The sequence below is a fragment of the Rhincodon typus genome, chromosome 36, assembly GCF_021869965.1.
Source record: "Rhincodon typus isolate 14 chromosome 36, sRhiTyp1.1, whole genome shotgun sequence".
NCBI classification, from domain to species: domain Eukaryota; kingdom Metazoa; phylum Chordata; class Chondrichthyes; order Orectolobiformes; family Rhincodontidae; genus Rhincodon; species Rhincodon typus.
In genome coordinates this window covers 23,208,314-23,235,408 of record NC_063367.1, presented here as the reverse complement: position 1 = coordinate 23,235,408, position 27,095 = coordinate 23,208,314, and the positions used below count along the sequence as shown (strand labels likewise).

Sequence of the window (27,095 nt, the reverse complement as noted above, 5' to 3'; positions counted from 1 at the left end):
ACTGATCTCTGTTCTCCAACCCCTGCTCCTCAACAGACCTGCTCTCCATCTCTGTCTCACACCCACACCTCCCCCCCCGCATCTCTGCACAGCAAGATAAATGCTGGGAAGATGTTTTCCCCTTATGGGAGAGTCTAGGACTAGACGACATAGGCTGAGAATAAAGAAGCGCCAATTTAATGCTGAGATAAAGAGAAATTTCTTCTCTGAGGGCTGAGAGCCTTTGGAACTCCTTGCAATAGAGAACTGTGAGGGCAGAGTCCTTTTGTATATTTAAGGCCAAGGTAGATTGATTCACCTGACCAAGAATCTAAGATTATGGAGAAAATGCAGAAAGATAGATATGAGTGTTGGATCAGCCATGATCCCATTGAAGGCAGAGCAGGCTCAAGGTTCTGAACTGTCTACTCCTGTTCTTATTTCTTATAGTCTTATGAAGAGAAATATCTCAGTGTTTACCCTGTCAAACCCCCTAAGATTCCAATATGTCTCAGAGATCGCGCCTCATTCTTCTGAATTCCATTGAGTGGACAATCCATACTGAGGATTGCCCTATTGAGCCTTCTGTGAACTGCCTCCAATGAAATGATACCTTTCCTTAAAGAAGGGGACCAAAACTGTTCAGTATTCTGGATGTGATTTCACCAATACCTTGTACAGTTGCAGTAAGACTTCTCAACTTTTATACTCCAACTCCCTCGAAATAAGGGCCAACATTCCAATAGCCTTCCTTGATTACCTGCTGCACATGTGTGTTAGCTTTGTGTTTCATGCACAAGTTACCCCAAGTCCCTTTCTGTTGCAGCTTTATGTGGTTTCTCTCCATTTAAATAATGCTATTCTTTTGTTCTCAAATGAACAACTTCACGTTTTGCCAATTATACTCCATTTGCCAACATTTTGCCCACATTTTATTTATCAATATCTCTGTAAATTGTTTGTATTCCTCTTGCTACTTGCTTTTCGACCTAATTTTGTGTCCTCTGCAAATGTAGCTATGGTACATTCATTTCCTTCCTCCAAATATACTGTAAACAGTTGCAGTCCCAACACTGACCCCTTTACAATCCCATTGGTTACAAGCCGACAACCTGAAAATGAACTCCTTGTTGCAACTTGGCATTTTCTGCCCATTAGCCAATTATTTATCCATATAGATTTCATAGAATCCCCACAGTGTGGAAACAGCCCATTCGGCCCAACAAGTCCACACCGACCCTCCGAAGAGCATCCCACCCAGACCCATTCCCCTACCCCTATAACACTGCATTTCCTGTGGCTAATGCGCCTAACTTACACATCCCTGAACACTATGGACAATTTAGCATGGCTAGTCCACCTAACTTGCACATCTTTTGACCGTGGGAGGAAACCAGAGCACCCAGTGGAAACCCACGCAGACATGGGGAGTTATGTGCAAATTCCACACAGACAGTCACCCAAGGTTGGAATCGAACCCAGATCTCTGGCGCTGAGGCAGCAGTGCTAACCGCTGAGCCACTGTTCTGCCCAGTATACATAGTATATCAGTGTAGTATCTATGACACCATGGGCTCTTATGCTATGACTTAATCTTTTATGAGGTACCTTCTCGAACAATACCTGGAAATCCAAATAGGTATACTGGTTCCCATCTTTCCGTTCTAGTTGAGACTTCCTCAAAAATACCCTAATAAATTGGTCAGACATGAGTTTCCTTTCAGGAAGGTCCTCACATCTGTCCCTGTCTCTCCAACTCCTCCTCTGTCTCGTGCTATCTGTGCTGAATGCTGCACGTTGTGTAGAGTAATGTTGTAAGATGAAACTCGTCAGATTTTTACAGATTTGATTTCTGTTTGTTGTTTGAAGAGTTCCAGAAACCTACAGTACAAGGATTTCTTTGACCCAGTTGAGGGTGAGAAACCCATGGTGAAAGATGACGATGAGGAGAATGAAAGTGTTGAGGCAGAAGAGGAACCAGAACCAGAAGGATTTGAGCAGGAGGAAGAAATGGATGAGTATGTTTTCTGAGGTTGATTATCTTAACCCCTAGGCCTAAAAGGCCATATAGCACTGGATTCAATTCTCCAATTGTTGATCTAAACTCCCAACCCAACCTCAACCTCTCTGACAGTTCATATGACTGGCAGAAAGAATGATTTTTGTCCACGTGTTTGGTGTGCCACAGTTGGAATATAAAACCCCCCAACAGGACCATCTGTCACCCTCTTCATCACCCAGGAATATAAACGTAATTTATACGTTTTCTGGTTCCTTGGCTCCATATGTGATCCAAGTGACTATTGCCAGACTTTGTCTGGACGCCACGTAGAAATGGCCAGCACAGTGTGTTTGCAGTTGCTGCCTTTTGTACAGAATGATGCAATCTAGCATCATAAATCTTAACTCTTCCCCTCACATCTGCTTTGGCTTTTGATGATATGTACCTGAATTGTTGAACCTCTTGATTCATGCACATTTAGTCAGGGCACTTCGATGTAGAAGCCTAACTAATGCTCTGGGTGAAATCAGCAATGTAATGGAGCCTCGGCCACAGAGACCAGGTCCAAAGAGCCATTTCCACTGGAGTCCTGCAGAATTAAAAGCTCTAAGGTTTTGGAGTAGATCTGTAGCTCGGGTTGTGGATGTTGAGGTTGGTTGGCTCGCTGAGGTCGTTTGTTGTTTTGCAGACGTTTTGTTACCATGCTTGGTAACATCCTCAGTGCAGCCTCCGACAAAGCGTTGGTGTGTTTTCCCGCCTGGTTTTTAAACTCTGGGGGCCATTGAGATGGATTGCCTCACTTCCGGTTTTCCTTCGTAGTGGAATGTATATGGGGTCAAGTTCAATGTGTTATTAATAGCATGCTTCCAGAAATTCTTGTGCTTGTCTACGCCGAGAGGAAGAAGAATACCTCTTCCAAGTGTTCAAGGATAATGGATATCCAAAGAACTGGGTCAGAAGATGCCTACAAGAACAGCATCGGAAAGACTCTACACACCCCGACACACTCGTCACACTACCCTACATCAGGAACACGTCGGAACTCACCACAGGACTCCTACGACGCTGGGCATCAAAGTGGCACACAAGCCCACGTCAACCCTACGACAAGTGCTCACCTGAACTAAAGACCCACTCCCTGCCACGGACAGGACCAATGTCATCTACAAAATTCCCTGCAGAGACTGCGAGAAACACTACATCGGACAAACGGGAAGGAAACTAACAACAAGAGTACATGAACACCAACTGGCTACAAAAAGACACGACCAATACTCACTCATCTCAATCCACATGGACATGGAGAACCACGACTTCGACTGGAACAGGCTAGGCAGAGACAAGCACGAGAATTCCTGGAAGCATGGCACTCCACGAAGCATGCTATTAATAAACACATTGAACTCGACCCCATATACATTCCACTATGAAGGAAAACCGGAAGTGAGGCAGTCCACCTCAATGGACCCCAGAGTTTAAAAACTAGGCGGGAAAACACACCGACACTTCATCGGAGGCTGCACTGAGGATGTTACCAAGCATGGTAACGAAATGTCTGCGAAACAAGAAACCAGCTCAGCGTGCCAACCAACCTCAAGAATTAACTGTCCCAACTGGTCTGTGCCACAGCCATCTGTTAGAAGCAAAACCAAATTGTTGGAAAAACTCAGCAGGTCTGGCAGCATCTTCGAAGAGAAATCAGAGTTAACTTTTTGGGTTTAGTGATCCTTCCTAAGAACTGTAAGCTGGGATCTGTGGGAATTTGATTGAGAAACATATGAGATAGGAGAAATAGACTTTTTTGCCTCTCATCTCTGTCTGCCAATCAACAAGATCACGGTGGATTGATTTACGTCTCTGCCACCTACCTCTGGCAACCTCAATCAAGCAAATAAATAAACCAATAAACCTCGCTCTTCTAAACTCCCATATAAACAAGCCCAGCCTGTCCAACATTTTCTTGTAAGATAACCCATTCATTTCAGGTAGCAATCTAGCAAACCTCTTCTGAACTAATTTATTTACACACTTCCTTGAGTATGGAGACCAAAACTATACACAGTATTCAAGATGTATCCTCACTGGAAAGTAGCAAATGCAACCCCTTATTCAAGAAGGCAGGGAGACCTTCTTAAAAATTGTAAAAAATTTGTGGCCCGAGTGCAGGACTGTAATTGTCAAATCCTGCCAATCTATAACAGACTCATTTATGTACTCTTTGTTTTCTGCCAGTCAGCCAGTCTTTTATCCATGTTAATATATTACCTTGTGTGTAATGTGGCACCTTATCAAATGTCACCTGAAAATCCAAATATGTCTACCAGCTCTCCTTTATGCACAGTGCATTACTCTTCATAGAAGTCTGATATATTAGTTAAATATGATTTTCCTTCGACATAACAATTCTGACTCTTCTGGAAGAATGGTCCTGACCTGAAACATCAACTTTCCTGCTCCTCTGATGCTGCCTGGCCTGCTGTGCTTCTCCAGCTCCACACTGTGCTATCTCTGATTCTTCCTGATTACCTTGAGTTTTTTTAAGTACGCAACTATAATCTCTTTAATGATTCATTCTAACCCCTTCCCCATGGCGGACATCAAACTATCTTGCCTATAGTTTCCTGTTTTCTGTCTCCCTGCCTTCTTGAAAAAGGGATTATATTTGCTACTTTGCAGTTTGATGGAACCTTTCCTAAATTTAGGGAATTTTGGAAAGTTGGCACAAACACATCTACTACCTCATTAGCAATCGCTTTTTAAGATTCTTGAATGGAGTCCATCTGGACACAGACTAGTCACCCCACCTTTCCACCAGTTTGCTTAGTAAAACTTCCCCGGTGAATGTAATGTCACTTAAGTTTCTGTCTCCCTTCTACTTTTTGATTTACAGCTGTTAATGAAAGGTTAAATTTGTACTTTCTATGGTGAACAAAGAAGCAAAATTTGCTTGTTTCATCTCCAACTTCCTTATCTATCATTTAACTCCCAATTCCCACACTCCAGAGGACCAACGCTCAGTTTACTTTTTACCTTTTAAATACCTAGACATTCTCACTATCCATTTTTATATTTCTAGCTAGCTTTCTCTCATACTCTAATTTCTTCCTCCTGATTAACCTAGTCATTTTCTACCATTCTTTATATCCTGGTGAATCATCTGACTTGCCACTCTTCATTGCACAGTTATAGGTTTTCCCCCTTGAGTTTCATGCTTTCCATAACTACTTTAGTTAACTAAAGATGGTGGGTTATCCTTTTTTATATAGTAGGAATATACTTATTCTGAGTATTCTGTAATAATCCCGTAAATGCCTGCAACTGTGTGTCTATTGATCTATGCACTGAAAATAGATATATTCTTCTTACAAACTAGTGTATTTATATATTGTATTAATTAATTTTGCCTTAATTTGGGTTCCTTTCTATGATCCAGAAACCAGGAGATGGCCAAGTTTGTGTGTGCCCAAGAGGCCAAAGGGACACATCGGAAAGTTCGCTTTAACCTGCCAGATGACACTGATGGGGAGGAATTAGCCGACATGAGAGGAAGAAACAAACCAGAAGAGACAAAATCAACCTTTGAGAAACGACAAGAAAAGGTGATTATTGGAATTACAGTGAACACATGGATAGGGCACAATATCCAGCACAACATTTCACCTTAAATAAAGTCCTGAAATGTATCCCCTGTGTACAATACACAATCTAGATGATTCCACAAAGGAGTTATTAGGAAGATGACCAATGGTTTTGTCAAAGAGCTGAGGTTTGAGAAGGCTGTTTCAGGAGAAATTTAGAGGAAAATTCTGCTACTTGGGGCATATGTAGCTAAAGATATAACTGCTAGTGGTGGGCTGGATGCAGCTGAAGAAGGTTTTGGGGATAGGAATGAGAATGATGTGAAGAGATTTAAATATGAATGTAAATTTTTGGGGAAGCATGAGTGCTGTTTCAGAAATCAGGTGTTTCTCTCCACAGATGCTGCCTGATCTGTTGAGTATTTCCAATGTATTCTGTTTTAATTTCAGATTTTCAGGATCCACGACATTTGCTTTTGAAAAGTCATTGCAGATCTTGTAATTAGAAGTTATGTAATGATGTTTAAAATCATGAAAAGATTGGACAGAGTAGATACAAGCAAACTGTTATATGTGATTGAAGGCTTTGCCTTCAAGATTAACTCTAAAGATATCTGGACAGAGAGTAGTCTTTACTCCGGGTTCAGAGGTTGTGGAGTTAGTAATTGAAGTGTAATGTTCAGATTAGTGGCTAATGGAACCAAATGATGATACAGAATACAGATTACTGCTTATTGTCCTCAGAATGTGGGGTGTTTGGGTGGAATTACTGGTCTGCAGCCCGTGACCTCTGCATAATGTAATTCACAGGTAACCAGCATTGTGTTGTATTTTGTTTCCTATAGCTGAATGCACAAATCCAACAGCTGGAACAATCTTTCTTGGAGCAGAAGCCTTGGCAGCTTCTAGGAGAGGTCAGTGCCCAGAAACGACCAGAGAACAGCCTGCTGGAGGAGGACCTCCAGTTTGACCACGCAGTTAGGAAGGGTAAGCGTCCCCTCCACACAATAACCTTGAACTTATGGGGGATGGGGGGGATGCTCATTCAGACACCATTATGTTTTTAGCGTGTGTGTGTGTCTTTATGGGCAAAGCTTTAAGCTGTGCTATGGAAAAATGGTACACTGTAGAAACTGGAAGTCTGAAATTAAAAATGAAAATCCACAGCAGGTCAGATAGCATGTATGCAAAGAAAAACAGTTTTAGGTCACTAACCTTTCATCAAAGTTCATAATTCAGATGTAGTTAACTTTATATCGATTTTGTGCTCCTTTTTATATCTGTTCCTCAGCTCCAGTAATCACTGAGGAGACAACACTTAAACTGGAGGATATCATTATCCAGAGGATTAAAGACCAGGTAAGTGGACATTTTTGTCAGTCCCTCCTGGATCAACTTTTCTGTTAGGTTGGCGATTTTCCCCAGGTACTGTCGGCAAATATCTGTGAAGTTAGAGCCAGTGGTTTGTGCCATATAGCCTGGTGTGTCTAGCAACTAATAGATTGGAACATTCTAACTGTGCATATTGGTGCCTAATTGCACGGGGAGCTTGTGCATTGCCAAGAATGATGTATTTATGTTTCACCCACTGGAGTTCTTGTTAAAACAAACATAAAACATAGGAAAATAGGTTAACTGAAAGTAGAACAAAGTGGAAAATACAAACTAAAAATGCAAATAATAATAGAAAAAAAATTAATAAAATTTTAAAAATGGAAGTGGAGTTTTTGAAGTGGGATTAATGTTTTTTATATATGTAAAATTTATTATGAAATGTATGCTTTAAATGCTGCAGTTGCCCTAGGGAAAATAGATGTTTCTCATCCTGGGATCTGGGAGGCATGTTTATGTAATTAGATTCAAAACATGCTGTTTTATTTCATAAGTAAGAGCAGAGAGATGGAGGGGATGTTCATAGAGCTGTTCAAAATGATAAATAGGATAGCAGAGGCCAGTACAAATCAAATGATTTCATTGGTCAGAAGATCAAAGGTGAGCCCATGACATTAAACTAAGCATCAGTACAATGTTTCACAATGGAGGACATTTGTCATCATTGTTGGAAAGGAAATGTTTTGTCACATGGTTGACATTTGATTTAATAATTTAACACCATTGCTATAGTTAAAGATGAGGCAAGAACAAAGGAAAATGCAACTGCAGAAAATCCGTCTAGAGAGAAGCCTGTATGTTCAGGGATAAAATAGCTGTCCGCCAATCAGAAATGTCAAAATCTTAGAACACGTATTGGGGACCAGTTGGCCAATGAGGGGCGTGAAGGAAGGACTATCGTCTGCAAACAGACCAGTTTGACAGGACCTGGAGCCGTGGCAAGAGGTTCCCTTCCCAAATGTTCATTCCCACTTGCTTTGTGGGTTGATATGCATGTTCAGCATTTTCTGCTTCAACCAGGATTGATGAGGTGAATGTTTGGAATTGATATATTTAGTCTCCTTCAAACAATCAATTTTCCACAACGTTGTTTCTGAATGGTTTACAGCCATGGGGTAATTGGTCTGGTTCTCTGCACCATTTTCTTTTATAAGTTCTTAATTGGCAGCCATTTAATGTACAGCGATCAGTTATCAATGGGTAAGCATCATGTACCATGTGTTACAGGCTTGGGATGATGTTGTACGTAAGGAAAGACCAAAAGAAGAGGCCTTTGAATATAAAAAGAGACTCACCTTGGACCATGAGAAAAGCAAACTGAGCTTGGCTGAAGTTTATGAGCAAGAATATCTAAAGCAAACTCAGGTAATAATCTTAGATAATCACAAAACACACTAAAAGTCAGTGGAGTTAATTGGGTTTGAAGAAGACATTGTTTGTGCTGTGGCTTTTAATATAGGAATAACAGGAATAATAACAGGAAACCATGAAACAGGGCAGAGTATCTGGCTCAGTGTTGATGCCGAGCACTATTAATACTCTGGCAACACTCACTTAGGGGAAACAATGGCATAACAGTAATGTCATTAGACAAGTAATCAGTAAATCCAGACTAATAACCTGGGGATATGGGTTCATGACAGAAACTTGTGCAATTCACGTTAATTAGTTTGAGGTATAAAGATAGTCTCAGTTATGGTGATCAAGACAATTGTCATGGATTTTTATAACATCCCATTCTGGCTCTCTCATGTTGTTTAGGGAGGGAAATCCGCCATCCTTACGTGGCTTGGCCTAAATGTGACCTCAGACCTGTGGCAATGCTTCTAAAATGGTCAGGAAGCTGCTCAGTTCAAGTGCAGTGAGAGATGGGCAACAACTGTGGAATTGCCAGTGATACCCCGATCCTATGAAAGAATAAAGGAAAAAAACTTCCTGATTGGTATCACACACCTAAATATTCATGTGTGTGTAACACCAGAATGATTCCAATGAAGCTGTCCCCTGTGAAAGTCAACGCCTTCAGGTACTGATTCCTCCCAGGGAGAGTCAGGAACTGCTCTCCCGGTGAGACTCAGCACTGTATCCCAGTGAGAGCCATCACCTTCAGGAACTGTATCCCAGTGAGAAATCAGAACCATAAGGAACTCTCCTCCAGTGACAGCACCTTGTGAGTAAACTGTGAGATCACAGGTTAAGGCCATATTGGTGTGTGAGATTACATAGTTGTCACATGGCTGTAAACATGTCAGATTTTTAATTAAACTCTTGCAATTGCAGCAAACATCTGAAGTGGAGGAAGATGTGCAGCATGCTGAGATCCAGAAGCTGATGGATTCCCTTTTCCTTAAACTGGATGCACTCTCAAATTTCCAGTTCGCACCCAAACCAGTGAGTAAAAGAAACAGTGAAAATTAGAGACAAGCATGATCTGCATGATTGTATCACTGTAAGTGTATGGCCGTTGTCTACTCCCAGACTACATCAGCACCCACTGGATGGTCATTTCCCCTGATGCATTATTTGATAATATGACTTTCACTACACTGGAGCAGGCTGGCTGCTGGAGCAATCAGATCAGCTGCATTTCTATACTGTGTTGATTTAGCTAATTCCAGCTAGGTGAAACCAAAGGTGAACCACAATGTGCTTCAGCCCCCACATCATCTGCTCTGACCCCTGCTGGAATACAGGGTTGGATATCCCTCGATTTGAGGCTCACACAGTAAGAATGATCACTGGATGTGGAAGCATGCAAGCAATTCCTGAGATACTATTGCATGCTAATTTCAAGTGTTAACGAGAGAAAACTGTCAAACAGAACTGGTAAAATAAGCACATACTCCCCTCAGTGCTGAGGTAGAATTGAAAGGTTTGGATTCAAACGCTGAAAAATAAATGTCTACAATTCAACCACTCACTTTCATTCAACATGTAAATCTTGTGATTTGTGTAATTGACTGCACTTGCTATCTAGATCGTCTGATTTGTCATAGGGGCAGGTTTACACCACCCCACAGCGGTCTGACTCAGTTCTTTGTGTGGTGCAAAAATCAGTACCTGCCACATCCAGAGGATAAGTCACTCACCATGCAATGTGCAACTCACACTAACTATTGAACTATGTCCTCTTAGTTGTCAGTGGGGGTGGGAGAATAGGATGTTTGAACTGTCCCAGTGATTGGGGTCAGCTTTTAACACCTGTTTTCTTTTGCCAGCCCGTGCCTGAAGTGAAGGTGGTCTCTAACCTGCCATCTATCTGTATGGAGGAGGTAGCACCAGTGAATGCTAGTGATGCTACTTTGCTAGCACCAGAAGAAATCAAGGTAAGAGATGAAAGAGGAAGATAATATAAAGCCAAATGGCACTGAGTCCCACTTTGCCCAATCCTTTTTAACTGATAACTGTTGGGGAAGAGTTGCAACATCAGCCTCTACAGTTTTGTTTTTAGAGGTGAACTCAAGCTTGGACCTCTGCTACCGGCTATGTTAGTGATTCCACAGATAAGAATGGGATCTTGATTGTGCTGACCACAAAGCTATTCATAGTTCAGATTCAATACATTTGATTGGCTGTGCTGCAGAATCACAGTATCAGTGAGACTGTAGTGGGAGAGATGGTGTGATGACGGGAGTCTGTAGAGTCTGTCTTGTATGAACACTGGTTTATTTTTGTGCTGACCGGGCTAATAATTGCAGGAGAAGGGCCGAGCTGGAAAGCTCCAGGGAGCCACAGAAAAGACAGCAACAGACAAGAAACGAGACAGAAGGAAGAAAAAGAAACTGAAGCGTCTCCGACTGAAGGAAAAGGAAGCACATCAGAAAGTGCTGGCGAAGCTGAATGTGAAGCTGAGTAATGAGCAAGTGAAGGAAAAGAATGCTGAAACATTGAGAAAATTGACCCAGGAAGGAAAGGCAACATTGTTGAAGGTAACCACTGTCATTGATTGATTAACATCTGGTGCAGGCAGCAGTGTAATCAGACTCAAAAACAGAAGTTGCTGGAAAAGCTCAGTAGGTCTATCAGCATCTGTGAAGAGAAATCAAGAGTTAACGTTTCAGGTCCAGTGACCCTTTCTCAGAACTAGTCATTGGTCCTGAAACATTAACTCTGATTTCTCTTCACAGATGCTGCCAGACCTGCTGGGCTTATCCAACAACTTCTGTTTTTGTTTGACTTACAGCATCCACAGTTCTTTTGGTTTTTATATGGTGTAATGAGACTGTTTAATGTCTGTCAATGAATGAGAGATGCAGAGATTAAATTAATGTTACCATGTTTTATTTCATTTCAATGATTGCTCCATGTGGTAATATAATCTCCATGAGTTCCATTATTCCTATTCACAGCAAGTGTTTCCTTTACAAAATGTTTGGACCAGCTTCCTTCCATGTACTGCATCAAAATTTCAAACACTATCCCCATTAGAATAAAAGCAAAATACTGTGGATGCTGGAAATCTGAAATATACTTGATAAAATGCTGGGGAAACTGCATTATACTAGATTTGAAACATTAATTCTATTTTACGCTACCAAACCTTCTAAGTTTCTCCAGCATTCTCCTGATTCATGTCATTTAATTTGTATCAATTCCTACTCAAAATTCAAAGAAGTGCTTGTCAGAAAATACACAGCAGTTCTTTCACCATCACATTTATAGTCGGGTCATTGTGTACAGGCAATCTGAATTGTAAGCCTATCCTATCCTTTCTGACTTGTATTTCCAACATTCCCTCTAATGCTTGGTTCAATTCACTTATCATACCTCTTTGCAGTACTTGCTCATTTTTGTATATATCCTATCACTTAATGATCATTTACCATTTTATCTACTTTGGTAAAGTCTCTCCTTTTGATACTGCCTGAGGCATTGATACCCAAAAAAGAAGCCTTCTGTTTACTGTAGTAGATTTTATATGAAGCAGTATGTGGAAAATTCTGTAATCTCCTTGCCTTTGATTTCCTGTGTAATTCCCGGGGTGAGGGGGGGCAGGGTGGTTCGAAAGCTAACGTTTCTATAATAAAGTGAACTTCTACTTCTGTTTTGTTTTTAACTATTAAAAGGATGAAGGCAAAGACAAAACTCTGCGGTCGTCAAAGGCCTTTTTCTCCCAGTTACAAGATCAAGTGAAAGCTGAGCTGAGAGGAGCCAAGATGGGAGCCAAGAAGCAAAACAAACAGAGAGCTCTATCAGCAAGCAAGCTGAAACTTTAATTCTGGGCCCTTCAGCTCCTTTGTATTGTTACTTACCTGTATCCTGTACCTACTTATAATTGTATATAAGAGCATTCCAAAAACTTTAATCCAATATCTTTAATTTAAAACATGACTGTTTCCAAATAAAATACCGACTTTTCTCTATGTTGTATGGAGGGTGTTACCTTTGAGAGATCAGGCACTTGTTAACATTAGCTATTCACCTGTATCATAAGGTAATAGTTTTCATACGGTGGATAATACTTTGGTGGGCGCAGCGGTTCAAAGTGTCAAAGCAAAAAAAAATTCTAACAAAATGTAAACATCTCACGCTGCACAAAATTAATTGGCCCCCTATTCAATCCAATGCAAACGCCTACTTCTCATTTGGTTTTGCTGCTGGATCGCTTGACAAATGCCGTTGGGATCCCATTCCTGGACCATGTGTGGGTAGTGGGCGGGATCAATTCCTGAGACTTGATTGGTCGACGCCGGGACTAACCTGTGATTGGTTGGTTTGTCGGCGGAGGTTGGACAATGATTGGTTGTCCCTCTGGGGGCGGAGCCATCGGCGGTCATGTTGTCTCCTCTCCCGAAGAGGCCGTGCTCCCGCCTCTCGCTGCGGGCGCGAAGAGACTCTTTGGCCCGGGGATGTATTCAGGCCACGGCCCCTGCCCCGGGGTGTACAGCGCCTAAAGCGCAAGTAGCTCTCCGGAGTGCTGAGGGCAATAGCGGCGGCATTCCATGCAAACTCTCGAGGCGGCATCGGAGAGCGGCCCCGGCCCAAGGGGAAAGAGCGGCGCCCGGGGACGGAGCGGCCCCGGCCCAAGGGGAAGGAGCGGCGCCCGGGGACGGAGCGGCTCCGGCCCAAGGGGAAGGAGCGGCCCCGGCCCAGGGGGAAGGAGCGGCGCCGGCGAATGGAGCGGCCCAGGGGGAAGGAGCGGCGCCGGCGAATGGAGCGGCCCAGGGGGAAGGAGCGGCGCCGGGGAATGGAGCGGCCCTGGGGGAAGGAGCGGCCCTGGCTCAGGGGGACGGATTAATCCTGGAGGAGGGTAGGCCCCCGCTCCCATATTACTTGAGGAATTTCTTGCTGGTGATGGAAACGGTTCTGGAGAGTGAAGATAAAGAACTTTTCAATGAAGCCGATGACCACTGGCTGGGAACATTCCAGAAACTCTCAGGTGATTAGACAGCGGCCAGGGGCGCTGACCCGGCAGAAAATTGTGGCCAAGTCCATTCAGGCAGCTGCTGTTGGCCTCAGTATCGCAGTGCAGAGCACTGATTGATCCAGACCAGGCGGCGCAATGAGGTCTCCAAAGGCGCAATGAATGAATTTTTGTATGAATGGAGCTGGAGTCTGTCTCATGTGAGGGTGGAGGAATTTACTTCGCCTCGAATTCTTTGGGATTTGAGAGGAGACCCACTTGCCGCTTTTCTTTTAGGAGAACTACGAACGTTAACTTCCCTTAGCACCACTCCATAGCCATAGGATCTTGATTGTTGTGTCTGAATTAGATCCAATCACATAACTCAGTCTTTCCACGCTGTAGGGATTCTATGATTCTTCAGCCGCCCGGAACATTAAATCTCTAACGTCTAGTTACCAACCTGATTTGTTTCATTTTAAAGTCTGAACACCTCTATTAAATCCCTCATCCCTGCTATCAGTCTAGTTGTAGTTTCTCTGTGTCCTGTGGGCGGCTCAGTGGTTAGCACTATTACCAGGTTTGATTCCACCCTTGGGCCACTGTCTGTGCGGAGTTTGCACATTCTCCCTGTGTCTGCGTGGGTTTCGTCCGGGTGCTCCAGTTTTCTCCCCACTCCAAAGAGTAGATTAGGTAGATTGGCGATGCTAAATGGCACACAGTTTCCAGGGATATGTAGGTTAGGTGCATTAACCATAGGCAATGCAAGGCTACAGGGGATTGGGTGGGATGCTTCTTGGACCATGAGTGTGGACTGGATGTGTTGCATGGCCTGTGTCCATACTGTAGAGATTCTGTGATTTCCAACAGCCGAAAGTATGGATATATTACTGTGTTTGAGATCTAACCAGTATTTTATAAATATTTTATGTCAAGCACTTGCCTCTTCAACAAATTATATAACACCTTCATCATAATGAGACATCCAAAAATACTACAAATGAACATTGAAACAAAGTAGAAACTAAAGCCCTTTGAATTATTAGCTCAGGTGACCTTGGAGTTTAGGAATGTTTTAATGTAGGAAAATGGGGCATAGGGAGGGAACTCCAGAGCTTGGGGCCTAAGTACCTCAAGGCACAGCTGTTAGTGATGGACAGATTATGATTGGGAATGTACAAGTTTCCAGAATTCCAAGACGGCAGACGTCAAAGGGTTGTGAGACTGGAGAGGCTTATGAGATAGGGAGGGGCAAAACCACACTGGGCTTTAAAAACAAGGGTGCAATTTTTAAAATCAAGGCATTGACTGGGAGACTTTGTACACCAGTGAGCTAAGTGAGAGTGGAAATTGTGGCCAGTGCCCCTGCAATCTGTCAGTCTAGCCTGGAGTCAGGAAGTGCCAGAAGCTGGAAAATTACCAACTTATGGCCCTGTTCAACAAAGGTATAAGGATAAGCCCAGGAATTACAGACCAGTTAGTTTAAATTTGGTGTTAGGAACGCTTTTCGAACAAATTATTCAGGAGTTTGTAATCACATGGAAAAAGGTAGCTTGATTAGGGGAAATCATGTTTGACTAGCTTGCAAGATGAAGAGATAATGGAAAAAGCTCAAGGGTGATGTTGTTGATGTGATATACATGGACTTCCATAAGCAGTGATATGGTGCCATATAACAGCCCTGTGAGGAAAGTTATAGCTCGTGGAATAAAAGAGATGGTGGTAATGTGGGTACAACATTGACTGAGTGACAGGAGACAGAGAATAATGATCAATGGATATTTTCAGGTTGGTGGAAGATTTATAGTGGAGCGCACCACTAGTTTTTCTGATATGTGTTGATGATCTGGATCTTGGTTTGCAGGGGACAGTTTCAAAGTTTGCAGATGACACGAGAGAGGAGGCTAAGAGGGGGTCTGATACAGGTTTTCAAACCGATGGGAGTAGTTAGAATGGACTGCTTGGAAGTGTGGTGGAGGCAGGTTCAATCGATGCATTCAGGAGGACATTGAATGATTATTTGGAAAGGAATAGTGTGCGAGAGAAGGGGGGGAGAAAGCAGGAGATTATCTCATGTCAATGATCTTCATTTGAACAGCCGGTTCAGACACAATGGGCTGAATGGTTTCCTTCTGCATTGTCACAATTCTGGAAGGAATGCAGTTGAATGGTTAAGAATGGAGGTATCAAAGGTGTAAAACTAAGACTTCCATGTGCCTTTAACAAGCTTCTAAATTCATGCTGATGTTTATTATCTGATGCATTTGTTCTACTAACTGGGTATTCCATCTTATCCACAGTTACTGGCCAAAAGCTCTACATGCGACTCTTTCAACGGAAGCTGAACTGGTTGAAAGTGACTAAACTGAATTATCCTGAAATTGGTTCAGATCTGACCCCCATCATTGAGGAACTGAGGCTTGTAGGCTTGTTACTGACAGGTAACCCTAACCCTATGGGCTCCCAAAGGGAGGGTAGGTTTTAATCAGCAATTTGAAGATAGCTGTGTTACTGAATGTAGAATCGTCTTCCATCTCCACGACTTTAGCATGTTTTGACCCTCGCCCTTTCATTTGGCCACCATCTTCAGACTTTCTAGAATTTTCTCCCCTGCACCTGTTAAACCTTCTGAAAACTCAACTGCTGGTAAATTTCTTCCATTCACTGCTCCTTTATTTGACCTGTTACTAACCTCTGCCACTCTCCAGTGAAGCCATGGGGCTTTTTGCTGTTTTTCAGATGCTGTGCCATAATATCTGAAACCCATGATGTCACCACAGTAAATATTCAGCTTGAGGTAGGCTCAGGGTCCTGGGAGAGGCAGTGACTGTACCGTCCTTACAGACCCATTACCCAACATTTATCCCCTGCTATCCAGGCATTCCTGGCCCACACCATCCTGTGTGTTATATGCTGACTGTGCACTTTTCATCCTCCTAGAGTCAGATTTGTGCAATGTCTCAGAGGCCCTGAACCTGCTGTCTGCTCCTGAACTCAAATTATTGGCAAGAAACTTCCATCTGCGACCCCAGGGTCAGAGGGCAGAAATACTGGGGTCTCTGCTACGTTTGTCCAAGCAACAATCGATCTTCAGCTGCAGTCAGAAGCCATCGAGTCCTGGCCTCGCCCTCCTCAACAGGTCTTTCAAAAGGCACCATTTAACTTTGTACCAGCTGCAGAGTGGAGGTCATGCCCCAGTGAGGAGGGGGTAGGCAAGAACAATAGGATGGGGTTGTCTCTGCTCCAGGTGAGGGTAAAGTAGTGATAAAGGGAATCAGGTCCAGGAGGTTGAGGGATTTGGGTTGTAGAGGAGGACAAAGGCAAGATTTCTACTTGTGGAAGGGTCTTGGACTAGGACAGTGTGCAGACTCCTGACAGGTAATGGGTGGGGAGGGGGTACGTGATAACTGATGGTAATGTTAGGGATCAGTGTTGGGACCTTTGCTGTTTGTAATATATATAAATGATTTGGAGGAAAATGTAACTGGTTTGATGAGTAAGTTTGCGGATGACACAAAGGTTGGTGGAATTGCAGATAGTGATGAGGACCATCAGAGGATACAGCTGGTTGGTGACTTGAGCAGAGAGATGGCAGATGGAGTTTAATCCAGAAAAATGTGAGATAATGCATTTTGGAAGGTCTAATCCAGATGGAAAATATACAGTAAATGGCAGAACCCTTAAGAATAGTGATAGGCAGAGGGATCTGGGTGTACAGGTATACAGGTCACAAAGTGGCAATGCAGGTGGAGAAGGTTGTCAACAAGGCATACGGCACGCTTGCCTTCATCGGCCAGGGCATTGAGTTTAAAAATTGGCAGGTAATGTTGCAGCTTTATACAACCTTAGTTCAGCCACCTTTGGAATATTGTGTTCAATTCTGGTCGCCACACTAACAGAAGGATGTGGTGGCTTTGGAGAGGATACAGAAAAGATTTACCAGGATGTTGCCTGGTACAGAGGGCATTAGCAATGAGGAGAGGTTGGAGAAACTTGGGTTTTTCTCACTGGAACAACGGAGGTTGAGGGGTGACCTGATAGAGGTCTACAAGATTATGAAGGGTGTGGACAGTCAGAAGCTTTTTCCCAGGGTGGAAGAGTCAGTTGCCAGGGACCGTAGGTTTAAGGTGTGAGGGGCAAGATTTAAAGGTGATGTACGAGGCAAGTTTTTTTACACGGGTGGTGGGTGCCTGGAACTCGCTGCCGGGGGAGGTAGTGGAAGCAGATACGATACTGACTTTTAAAGGGCACCTTGACAAATACATGAATAGAATAGGAATAGGAGGATACGGTCCCCGGAAGGGTAGGGGGGTTTTCGTTGTGACGGGCAGCATGTCCGTGCAGGCTTGGAGGGCCGAAGGGCCTGTTCCTGTACTGTAATTTTCTTTGTTCTTTATTCTTGTTCTATATCAGCGCCGTGGGGCCCATGGGCTTTCTTTGGTCTTTAAGGTCAGTGCAGTCAATGAGAAGTTGAATAAGCACAAAGGAAGGAAGGAATGGAAGTACGAACTGATAAAAGTTGGTGAAGAGAGGTGAGAAAAAGCTGATGTGGAGCATAAGCAGAGACCAGTTGCTGAAATGTCCTTGTACAAGTCATTGGTGAGGCCACTTTTCGAATACTACATTCAATTCTGGTCTTTCTGGTCTCTCTGCTAGAGGAAAGATGTTAAACTTGAAAGGGTTCAAAAAAGATTTACAAGGATATTCCTGAGATTGGAGGGTTTGAGCTATAGAGAGAGGCTGAATAAGCTGTGGTATTTTTTTCCCTGGAGCATCAGAGGCTAAGGGGTGACCTTATAGATGTTTATAAAATCATGAGGGATATGGATAGAGTAAATAGCCAAGGTCTTTTTCCTGGATTAGGGGAGTCCAAAACTAGAGGTTTAAGGTAAGAGGGGAAAGACTTTAAAGGGACCTAAGGGGCAACTTTTTCACACAGGGTGGTCCATGTATGCAGCTGCCAAAGAAAGTGGTGGAGGCTGATACAATTACATTTGAAAGGCATCTGGATGGGTATATAAATAGGAAGGGTTTAAAGTGATATGGGCAAAATGCAGGCAAATGGGACTAGATCAGATTAGGATGTCTGGCTGGCGTGAACGAGTTGGACCGAAGGGTCTTTTTACGTGCTGTATAACTCTATGACTCTGTACCTGAAAAGTAAACCCTACCTAATACGATGTGTGTTGTCAGGGTGAAGAAGATGATCGGAAATTGTGTGAGAGTTGCTACTCCAGCCCGTGCTGTGTTCTCACGGCTGTTACTACTTTTCAATCTGACGGACTACACAGATGAAGAGGAAGCAGCCAGTGCTGGCCAGAATCAGCTGTCCACAGTGCTGCTGGTTAATATGGGTCATGTCACCTTCCCCAATTACACTGTGCTGAGGAAGAAGAAAATATTCCGACACAGAGATGACCTGCTCAGGTGATGCCACATCTTGATCCACTTTTAACTTCCATACAGTTAATGGGATACTAGCCTGATCTAGGACTTGCTTCTGTGTGGCCAGAACAATTATGTATAATAGGTGGAATAGGTAGAGGTGTTGAACATGTAGTTGAGTGAATGGGTGTTTGGGTGTGTGAAACTCCCCACTACAGTTGCACAGCATTATGCTGAATGTGTGATTTTGACTTCTGATGTAGAATTACTGCCACTTAACTCTGTACTTTGAATAAACAGTTTTCTGACTAACAGTTTGCTGCCTCATGGACTTAGTGTACAAAGATGTACCATCTGCTCCCTAATAGGTGTGTTGACTATCTTTGGTAGATATGATGAAGCCGTGCATTCTCTGGCCGAGGTGATCACCGCAATGACCAATGGGTTCTGGAGTGATGCTCTCCAGATTTACAAAACTGCCAGGGAGAAGTGGAGCCAGCTGGAGAACAACAGTGATGTCAGGTAATGAGCAGGAGTGCACAGTACGGGGCTCCCTCCTAGTCTGCAGTTTTGTGCGATATCAGCCTTTTGTGGGAACAACATACCCTTTCTTATTAGCACTGCACCTCCCCCCCCCGACCTCCCGCAGACCTTTAATTCAATAAATATCCCTGGGGTATTTCACAAGGACAACAGGGAGGAGAGCAGTGATACAAGAAATGGAAAAAGTGGAGAGAAAGTGAGAGATATGTTGGGAGAATTACTAAATATTGGGTCAAACAGCATTCCAAGGAAAGGGCAGAGTTTGAAGAGTGAAGGTACATGTCTCTTGAGACAGAAGGGGAGATTGCAAAGCTAGAGTTGGGCTGAGGTCATTGTTTGTACAGATTTTGAATTCAGTATGGAATTTGGAAAGGATATGGCAAAGGAGAACCAAATGTAGTGCAAAATCACTAGCAAGCAGTAGAAATTTAGATATGTCACATCTCACAGTTCCAGGACAAGGGGTAGATACAGAATAAAGCTCCTTCTAGTCTTTTAAACTAAAAGGAAAGCACTCTTTACTCTTTTCAAATAAAAATGCCTTTACTCTTTTCAACTGAAAATAAATCTCCCTCTGCGCTGATTCTATAAAACACTCCCAGGCAGGGCCAACATGGGGTTAGATATCGAGTAATGCTCTTTCTACTTTTTTTTTTAACTGAAATTAAAGCTCTCAGCAATGTCACCATCAAACACTCCAGGACAGGGACAGCACAAGGTTTGGTACAGAGTTAAGATCCATCTAACCTTTTAAAAGGAAAGTAAAGCTTTCTCTCCTTTACGCTGTCCCCATCAAACACTCCCAGGACAGGGACAGTACACATTACACACATTGTGTATAAAGCTCCCTCTGCATTGTCATATTAATATTCATACCCTCTGCCCCAATATATATTTTCTTTCTCCCTACTGTACCTGTTTGTGAATCAGGGTCCTGCAGTGACTGAGAACTGACTAAATAGCAAACTGAGAAGTTTGAAACCCAAACCACAAAGTAAAGTCCTGAACCTTGGTGTTTTAGTCAAGCTGTGAATGTTCAAATGTTTATTTTGGTAAGTGTTTCTTTTTCATCAAGCAGCAAGTGACAAATGTTCCTTAATTTTAGGTTTCATCAACAGCTCCCAGTGTACCTGCGACGTTTCACTGCAGGCTGGGTCTACACACGGATCCAATTCCATGGGGTTGAAATTTTACAACGACTGCACATGTATGCGGTAAGGAAATGCAGAAGTTTGATAAGACCATAGTAATTCTGTGCTAAGAACAGCGATCAAGCAATTGCTGCTCCCCCAGCCAAGCTGTTCCAATACAGTTACAACACTGGCATCTACCTGACATTATGGAAAATTGCCCAGGTATGTCCTGTACGTAAAAAGCAGGACAAACTCAACCCAACCAATTACTGCCCAACCAAGTCTACTCTCGCTCATCAGTAAAGTGACGGGAGATGTCATCAACAGTGCTATCAAGCAGCACCTGCTCAGCATGACACCAAAATTAGTGGGCTAGTCAACAGCCAAGAAGGTTACCTCAGAGTACAACAGGACTTTGATCGGATGGGTCGAGGAGTGGGAGATGGAGTTTAATTTAGATTAATGTGAGGTGCTACATTTTGGTAGGGCAAATCAGGCACCCTTAATGGGAAGGGCCTGGGAAGTGTTGCTGAACAAAGAGACCTTGGAATGCAAGTTCATAGGTCCTTGAAAGTGCAGTCACAGGTAGACAGGATAGTGAAGAAGGCCTTTTGTATGCTTGCCTTTATTGGTCAGTGCATTGAGTATAGGAATTGGGAGGTCATGTTGCAGCTGTAGGTTAGGTTTGGTTAGGCCACTTCTGGAACCTGTGAATAATTCTTGTCTCTCTGCTACAAAAAAATGTTGTTATACTTGAAAAAGTTTAGAAAAGATTTACAAGCATGTTGCTGATATTGACGGATTTCAGTTATAGGGAGAGGCTGAATAGGTTGGGGCTATTTGCCCTGGAGCATCAGAGGCTGAGGGGTGACCTTTATAGAAGTTTATAAAATTGTGAGGGACACGGATAGGGTGAATAGCCAAGGTCTTTTCCCCAGGGTAGCGGAGTCCAAAACTAGCGGGCATAGGTTTGAGATGAGAGGGGAAAGATTTAAAAGGGACCTAAGCAGCAACATTTTCATGCAGAGGATTGTACGTGTATGGAATGGAGTGGTGGAGTCTGGTACAAATACAACATTTAAAAGGCATCTGGATGGGTATATGAATAGGAAGGATTTAGAGGGATATCGGCCAAATGCTGGTAAATGAGACTAGGTTAATTTAGGATATTTGGTTGGCATAGACAAATTGGACCAAAGAGTCTGTTTCCATGCTTTACATCTCTATGACCTGTTCAGCAATGCCCAGTTTGGGTTCTGCCTGGGCCACTCAGCTCCTGACCTCATTACAGCCTTCTTTCAAACATAGACAAAAGAGCTTAGTTCCAGAGGTGAGGTGAGAGTGACAGCCCTTGATGGTCAAGGCTGCATTTGACCGAGTGCGGCATCAAGGAGTCCGAACAAAACTGGAATCAGTGGTGTTGGAGGCCAATTCTCCAGTAGTTGGAGTCATGCCTGGCACTCGTGGTTGTTGGAAGTCAGTCATTTCAGCTCCAGGACATCTCTGCAGGAGTTCCTCAGGATAGTGTCCCAGTCACAACCATCTTCAGCTGCTTCATCATGACCTTCTGTCCGTCCTAAGGTCTGAAGTGAGAATGGTCACTGATAAAGAAAAGAGAATATCCTTATTGTCACGTGTACTCCAGTATAGGAGTACAATGAAAAGTTTTTACAGTGGCTGCCTTGAATGGTGCTATCTTAGATACAGGTATCTCTGGTACAAATCTTAGAGTAAAAAAAAGTGTTGTTTTCAGTGTAAAAAAAATATAGATTAGCTTGAAACAGTTTAAAAAGCCTAGAATGATAATAAGTGACCATAAGTACTTAAGTTCCAGTCGTGCCTGCAGGCCCCGGAGCACAAGGTCATGCTGCCTCCACGTGCTGTCCTCTATCCTGGACTTACTTTGCCGGTGCTCACTCCACTGTGGGACCTGGCCTGTGCTCGCTCCGCTGCTCGGCTCCGCTCTCTAGGTGGAGGGTGGCTATGAAGAGGAGGAAAAAAGAAGGGATAGGGACTGGCGAGCAAAGGAGTTCCGACTGGAGTGTCCTGCTCTGCCGCCATCTTGATAAAAAAGAATTGCACAATGTTCAGCACCATTTACAACGACTCAGATACTGAAGCAGTCCATGCCCAAATGCAACAAGATCTAGACAATGTCCAGGCTTGGGCTGACAAGTGGCAAGTAACATTCACACCACACAAATGCGAGGTTATGACTGTCTCTTATTGGTGACGATCTAACCACCATCCCTTGACATTTAATGGTGTTGCCATCACTGAATTTCAAGGAGTGGTGGTTATATTGAATCCTCCACTATTAACGTCCCGGGGGTTATCATTGACCAGAAACTCGACTAGACTCCCCACATAAACCAGTGGCTACAACAGCAGGTCAGAGGCTAGGAATACTGTGGTGAGTAGCTCACCTCCTTGCTCCCAAAGCCTGTCCATCATCTACAAGGCACAAGTCAGGAATGTGATGGCTTGCCTGGATGAGTGCAGCTCTAACAACACTCAAGAAGCTTGACACCATCCAGGACAAAGCAGCCTGCTTCGTTGGCGTCACAACCACAAGCGTTCACTCCCTCCACCACTGATGCTCAGTAGCAGCAGTAGTGTGTACTATCTACGTGATGCACAGCAGAAATTCACCAAAGATCCTCAAACAGCACCTTCCAAACCCATAACTCCTTCCATTTAGAAGCACAAGGGCAGTAGATACATGGGAATACCAACACCTGCAAGTTCCCCTTCAAGCTGCTCACCATTCTGACTTGGAAATATATCGTCATTCTTTCGCTGTCACTGCGTCAAAATTCCCGGAATTCCCTCCCTGATGGCATTGTGGGTCAACCACAACAGGTGGACAGCAGCGGTTCAAGAAGGCAGCTCACCACCACCTTCAAGGGCAGCTCGTGACAGGCAATAAATGTTGGCCAGCCAGTGATGCCCACATCCCACAAATAAATTAAAGAAAAATTCACTGCAAGGCCTATGGATCTAGTGTGGACCTTCAGAATTGGGAGCAGTGGCATTGGTTGGTTTAGTATAGTTTAATTAAGCTGATATAGCGACTGAAGCTGCTGATACCAGAATGTTTTTGAATCCTGTTTTCAGGAAGCAGTGGAGGAATTGCAAAATCTTTTGGAACAAAGCATCTATTGTCCAGGCAGCCATGGCCATTGGTGGAATCGACTGAGTCTAAATCTTCACCAGCATCTGAAGCAGACTGATCAAGTAACTAAGACTGTTTTAAAGTTATGATGTTTGATATCATTGCCAAGTCCTTGTACGCAGGAGTATATTGCTATGACAGGCAGATCCCAATTCTAATTGATCCATTACAAGATATCCATCTCTGTTCAATACACTGGAGAAAATTGAACTCAATGCTCTGATTCTGATGTGCTTTACTACACAATAAATGAGGGTTTGTTCACTAATTGGTTAGGTAACCTGGTTGTGGAATGTTGAAGATTTAAATAGGCAGTAAAAGTTGATTTGTACTCAGCTGACTGACAATCTCCTCAGATTATTCTGTCACAAAAGATTCTTGCTCGTATGATTTTTGATTCCAGGCAATCCACTGTTTGCGGAAAGGTTTGGATGATGTCTCGGTTCACTTGGGACATCGGCTGGCTTTATATCAGCGGGCACTGCGGATTCGTGATTCCCCAAGCTGCAAGAAATGGTGTCACCTTCTTCAGGATCTGCCAGTCGTGAGTGTAGAGGATGTGCCACATGTGAGTGTTTCTAAGGAACCCAGAGCCACAATTTATTAACCCATTTTCATTGTCTTCATCTGAAATGAATGGTTTTGTTTTGTTGAAATTGTTTTATTGACTGTTATTCCTATGAAGTTGTGAGCAAAGGCTTGACTGGGTATCTGCGAAACAGAGACAAACTCTCACGCTCAAATGTAAGATGCAATAATGGCTGCTGCTTCAGTTCACAAGGAATCCAGATCTCCCTCCTCCCCCACCCTCGTAGAGGATTGGCCCCAGTCTGCTGAGTCCCACTCCTGAAATCGCTGATACTAGCTGGATACTTGACCACAAATGCCAGTTTCTTGGACACCTGTCCCTTCACCAGGACTTCCAGTGGAACTATACAGTAGTAGACCATAAGACATAGGAGCAGAATTAGACCATTGACCCAGCAAGTCTGCTGCACCATTCGATCATGGCTGATATGTTTTCTCAACCCTATTCTCCTACTTTCTCCCATGGCTGATTGTTTGCCTTTCTTGAGATGAGGCTTAATTGTAATTGTTTTCCCAGTGCATCTCTCTCAATCCCAGTGTTTTCTTCATCCATAGGACTCTTGCATAACCCTTTAAGTGATTTTAAGCTAGTAGAGCAGTGGAAATGAATCCCAGTTGATTGTAATTTTCTTTCCAGGTGACGATAAAGGCCAGGTCATGCCCAGGGATGGGCAATGCTTTATTCCTCATGGAGAACATCAGTGAAGGGTCAAGTTTGGGCCAAGGGGAACCTTGCAGTACAGTGATCTGTTCAGTGGAGGAGGTTTCTCTGGCCTACTATCAGCAGCAAGGTTTCGATCAGGGTAATCACTGCACCTAACCTGCTCACTTTTGAGTTTCTGAGGGCAACGACTGTGTGGTGATCTATCACTTTCTCTCTCTCACAGGAATACATGGTGAAGGAACCACATTCTTAACACTCTTTGGACTGCTCTTCTGGGACATTATCTTTCTGTCTGGAATCCCAGATGTTTTCCGAAATCCCTATCAGGTATTTGTAGAATGACACTTGTTGAGATGCTCCCTCCTCAGTCAGATGTTGCTATTAAAACCAAGTCATGTTCGAACAAGTTAGACATTGTGGTACAGGAGGAAGCCATTCAGTCCAATTCCCAGTCTTCCTGTAACCGTCCAAGTTTACTTCCCTTAAGTGCCTTTCCAGTTTCCCTTTTAAATCCTCAAGGACAGTGAGTTCAAGTCATAACCAGTCACGGAGGATGTGAGAAAGACCATCATTGCACCATGTAGCTCATGCCCAAAACTTGAATCAGTGTCACCTGGATCCTGTGCAGTCAGCTACCAGGAACATTATGGCTGGCTCATTTAATTCTGTCATAACCTTGATACCTTCAAATTTCCCCTCAATTAGATTGATTTCTTTCACGATTGTCATAGTACCATTTGACCAGCAGGATGGTAAAAAGCAAACTGGATAATGAATTTATTGCCTGGAAATTGCTACATACAAAAATAATTGTGTCTTTGTGTCCAGGCATGCCCTCTGGATCTCTACACTGACTGTTTCTATGAGCAACGGAGGGAATGCATTGAGTCACGGGTAGACTTCCTGGAAAATGCATCCATTGATACTCTCTGCACACTCATTGCTGATGCGTGGAATGGTTACAGAGGCATAAATGCCACATTAGTTAACTGGGAAATCTTCAACTCACTTCAGCAGGTGCAGGTATACAGCATTTGCATTTACAATGAAAGGTTTCAGGTTTCTTCACCTATTATTTCTGTTGCAATTTCATTGAAAAAAACAAGCACTATTGACTGTCTCCTTTAACATGTTTATGGGATGTTTTTAGAGCCTGGTGAGCTGTCTGGGTGGTCCATTCCTAAGTGGTATTTGTAGGATTCTGGCCAAAGACTTGAGGCATGGCCGTGGGGGCCTCCCTGATCTCGTTGTATGGAACAGCCACAGATGCCAGTATAAGGTGAGTAAAAGTGAGAGTTCTGAGGAAGGGTCACCAGACCCAAAACATTAACTCTGATTTTTTTCTTGACAGATGCTGCCAGACCTACTGAGCTTTTTCAGCAACTTCTGTTTTTGATCCTGAAAAGTGTGATTTTGCCCATGCAAATGCATCCTACATGTTTATACGTTGCAATACTAGAACATACATACACTGTTTCTATTACCTGAACCTGAAAGTGACTGCCTTGCTTTAATTGCTCTTCACCTGTCAATTTTCTCTGGTTTCCAGCTTGCAGAAGTGAAAGGTCCAAGTGACCAACTCTCCCACAAGCAGATGGTGTGGCTGGACCAGCTGCAGCGACTTGGGGCTGATGTCGAAGTTTGCCATGTCAATGCAGTCGGAGCACGGAGCCACCAGCTTAGTTAATGCCAAATGCACAAGCCCCACTTCCCATTCAAGCTACAGCCCAGGAGCTGGGAGGAGGATACATCCCTCCCTGCAGTGTGTGTGGGTGCACGCAGGTGGAAATAGACAGTATCAGCCACTGATTAGTGTTGCTGTGTACGATACTGTAATATAGCCCACCTCTTCCCCACCATGTACTCTTGTTGCCAAACTGCTCGTGGATAGAACATTCACTTTTTAATATCAATATTAAAAAGAGAGACATTAGGAAGAAACAGAAATAGTTTCTCTCTTAAAACAGAAGCTGCAAGACATGTTAAGTATTTCCAGCAGCTTGTTTTTAATTTCTAGTTTCCAGCATTTGTACTGGTAACTTTGACAACTTTTAATACTTGTACAAGCAGCTCTGGAAATGTCATTTAGAAAATACATTAAATATTTCATACTGTGCACTAGTATCTGATTAGCTTATGTGGACCTAATTTATTATTTCCAAGTTTGTAAAAGATAAGTTCTCTACTTCAGGAGGATTTAGTGCAGTAAACAATAAGAGCTGTTAGACCTCAACCAAGACTATGCAGTTTGGTAATCTTCCCAAGAAAGGTATTATTACCACAATGATTAGGCAAACTGGGCTTGTATTCTCT

General features: G+C 43.3%; 2 protein-coding genes across 3 annotated transcripts in view; both read left to right on the top strand.

The window, feature by feature from the left end:
- mphosph10 (M-phase phosphoprotein 10 (U3 small nucleolar ribonucleoprotein)) overlaps positions 1–12,314 on the top strand; it is a 109,027-nt gene extending 96,713 nt beyond the window's left edge. Inside the window, exons 3-11 of the mRNA XM_048617067.1 lie at positions 1,849–1,997; positions 5,415–5,580; positions 6,405–6,546; positions 6,851–6,918; positions 8,179–8,316; positions 9,232–9,342; positions 10,170–10,277; positions 10,650–10,880; positions 12,018–12,314. Of these exons, the coding sequence (XP_048473024.1) occupies positions 1,849–1,997; positions 5,415–5,580; positions 6,405–6,546; positions 6,851–6,918; positions 8,179–8,316; positions 9,232–9,342; positions 10,170–10,277; positions 10,650–10,880; positions 12,018–12,167 (1,263 nt within the window). The 3' untranslated portion in view covers positions 12,168–12,314. The remainder of the gene's footprint in view (positions 1–1,848; positions 1,998–5,414; positions 5,581–6,404; positions 6,547–6,850; positions 6,919–8,178; positions 8,317–9,231; positions 9,343–10,169; positions 10,278–10,649; positions 10,881–12,017) is intronic.
- Positions 12,315–12,724: 410 nt separating this feature from the next.
- Positions 12,725–26,906, top strand: fan1 (FANCD2 and FANCI associated nuclease 1). 2 transcript variants are annotated; one of them, XM_048617073.1, is made up of 13 exons: positions 12,725–13,330; positions 15,595–15,735; positions 16,235–16,433; positions 18,488–18,721; positions 19,070–19,201; positions 20,328–20,436; positions 23,473–23,592; positions 23,934–24,098; positions 24,756–24,921; positions 25,006–25,109; positions 25,611–25,805; positions 25,933–26,061; positions 26,332–26,906. In XM_048617073.1, the coding sequence occupies exons 1-13, from the start codon at positions 12,727–12,729 to the stop codon at positions 26,467–26,469; spliced, it is 2,436 nt and encodes an 811-aa protein (XP_048473030.1). In that variant the 5' UTR covers positions 12,725–12,726; the 3' UTR covers positions 26,470–26,906. The 2 variants fall into 2 exon arrangements, with proteins under 2 accessions (XP_048473030.1, XP_048473031.1); XM_048617074.1 differs by lacking the exon at positions 15,595–15,735.
- The last annotated feature ends 189 nt before the right edge of the window (positions 26,907–27,095 follow it).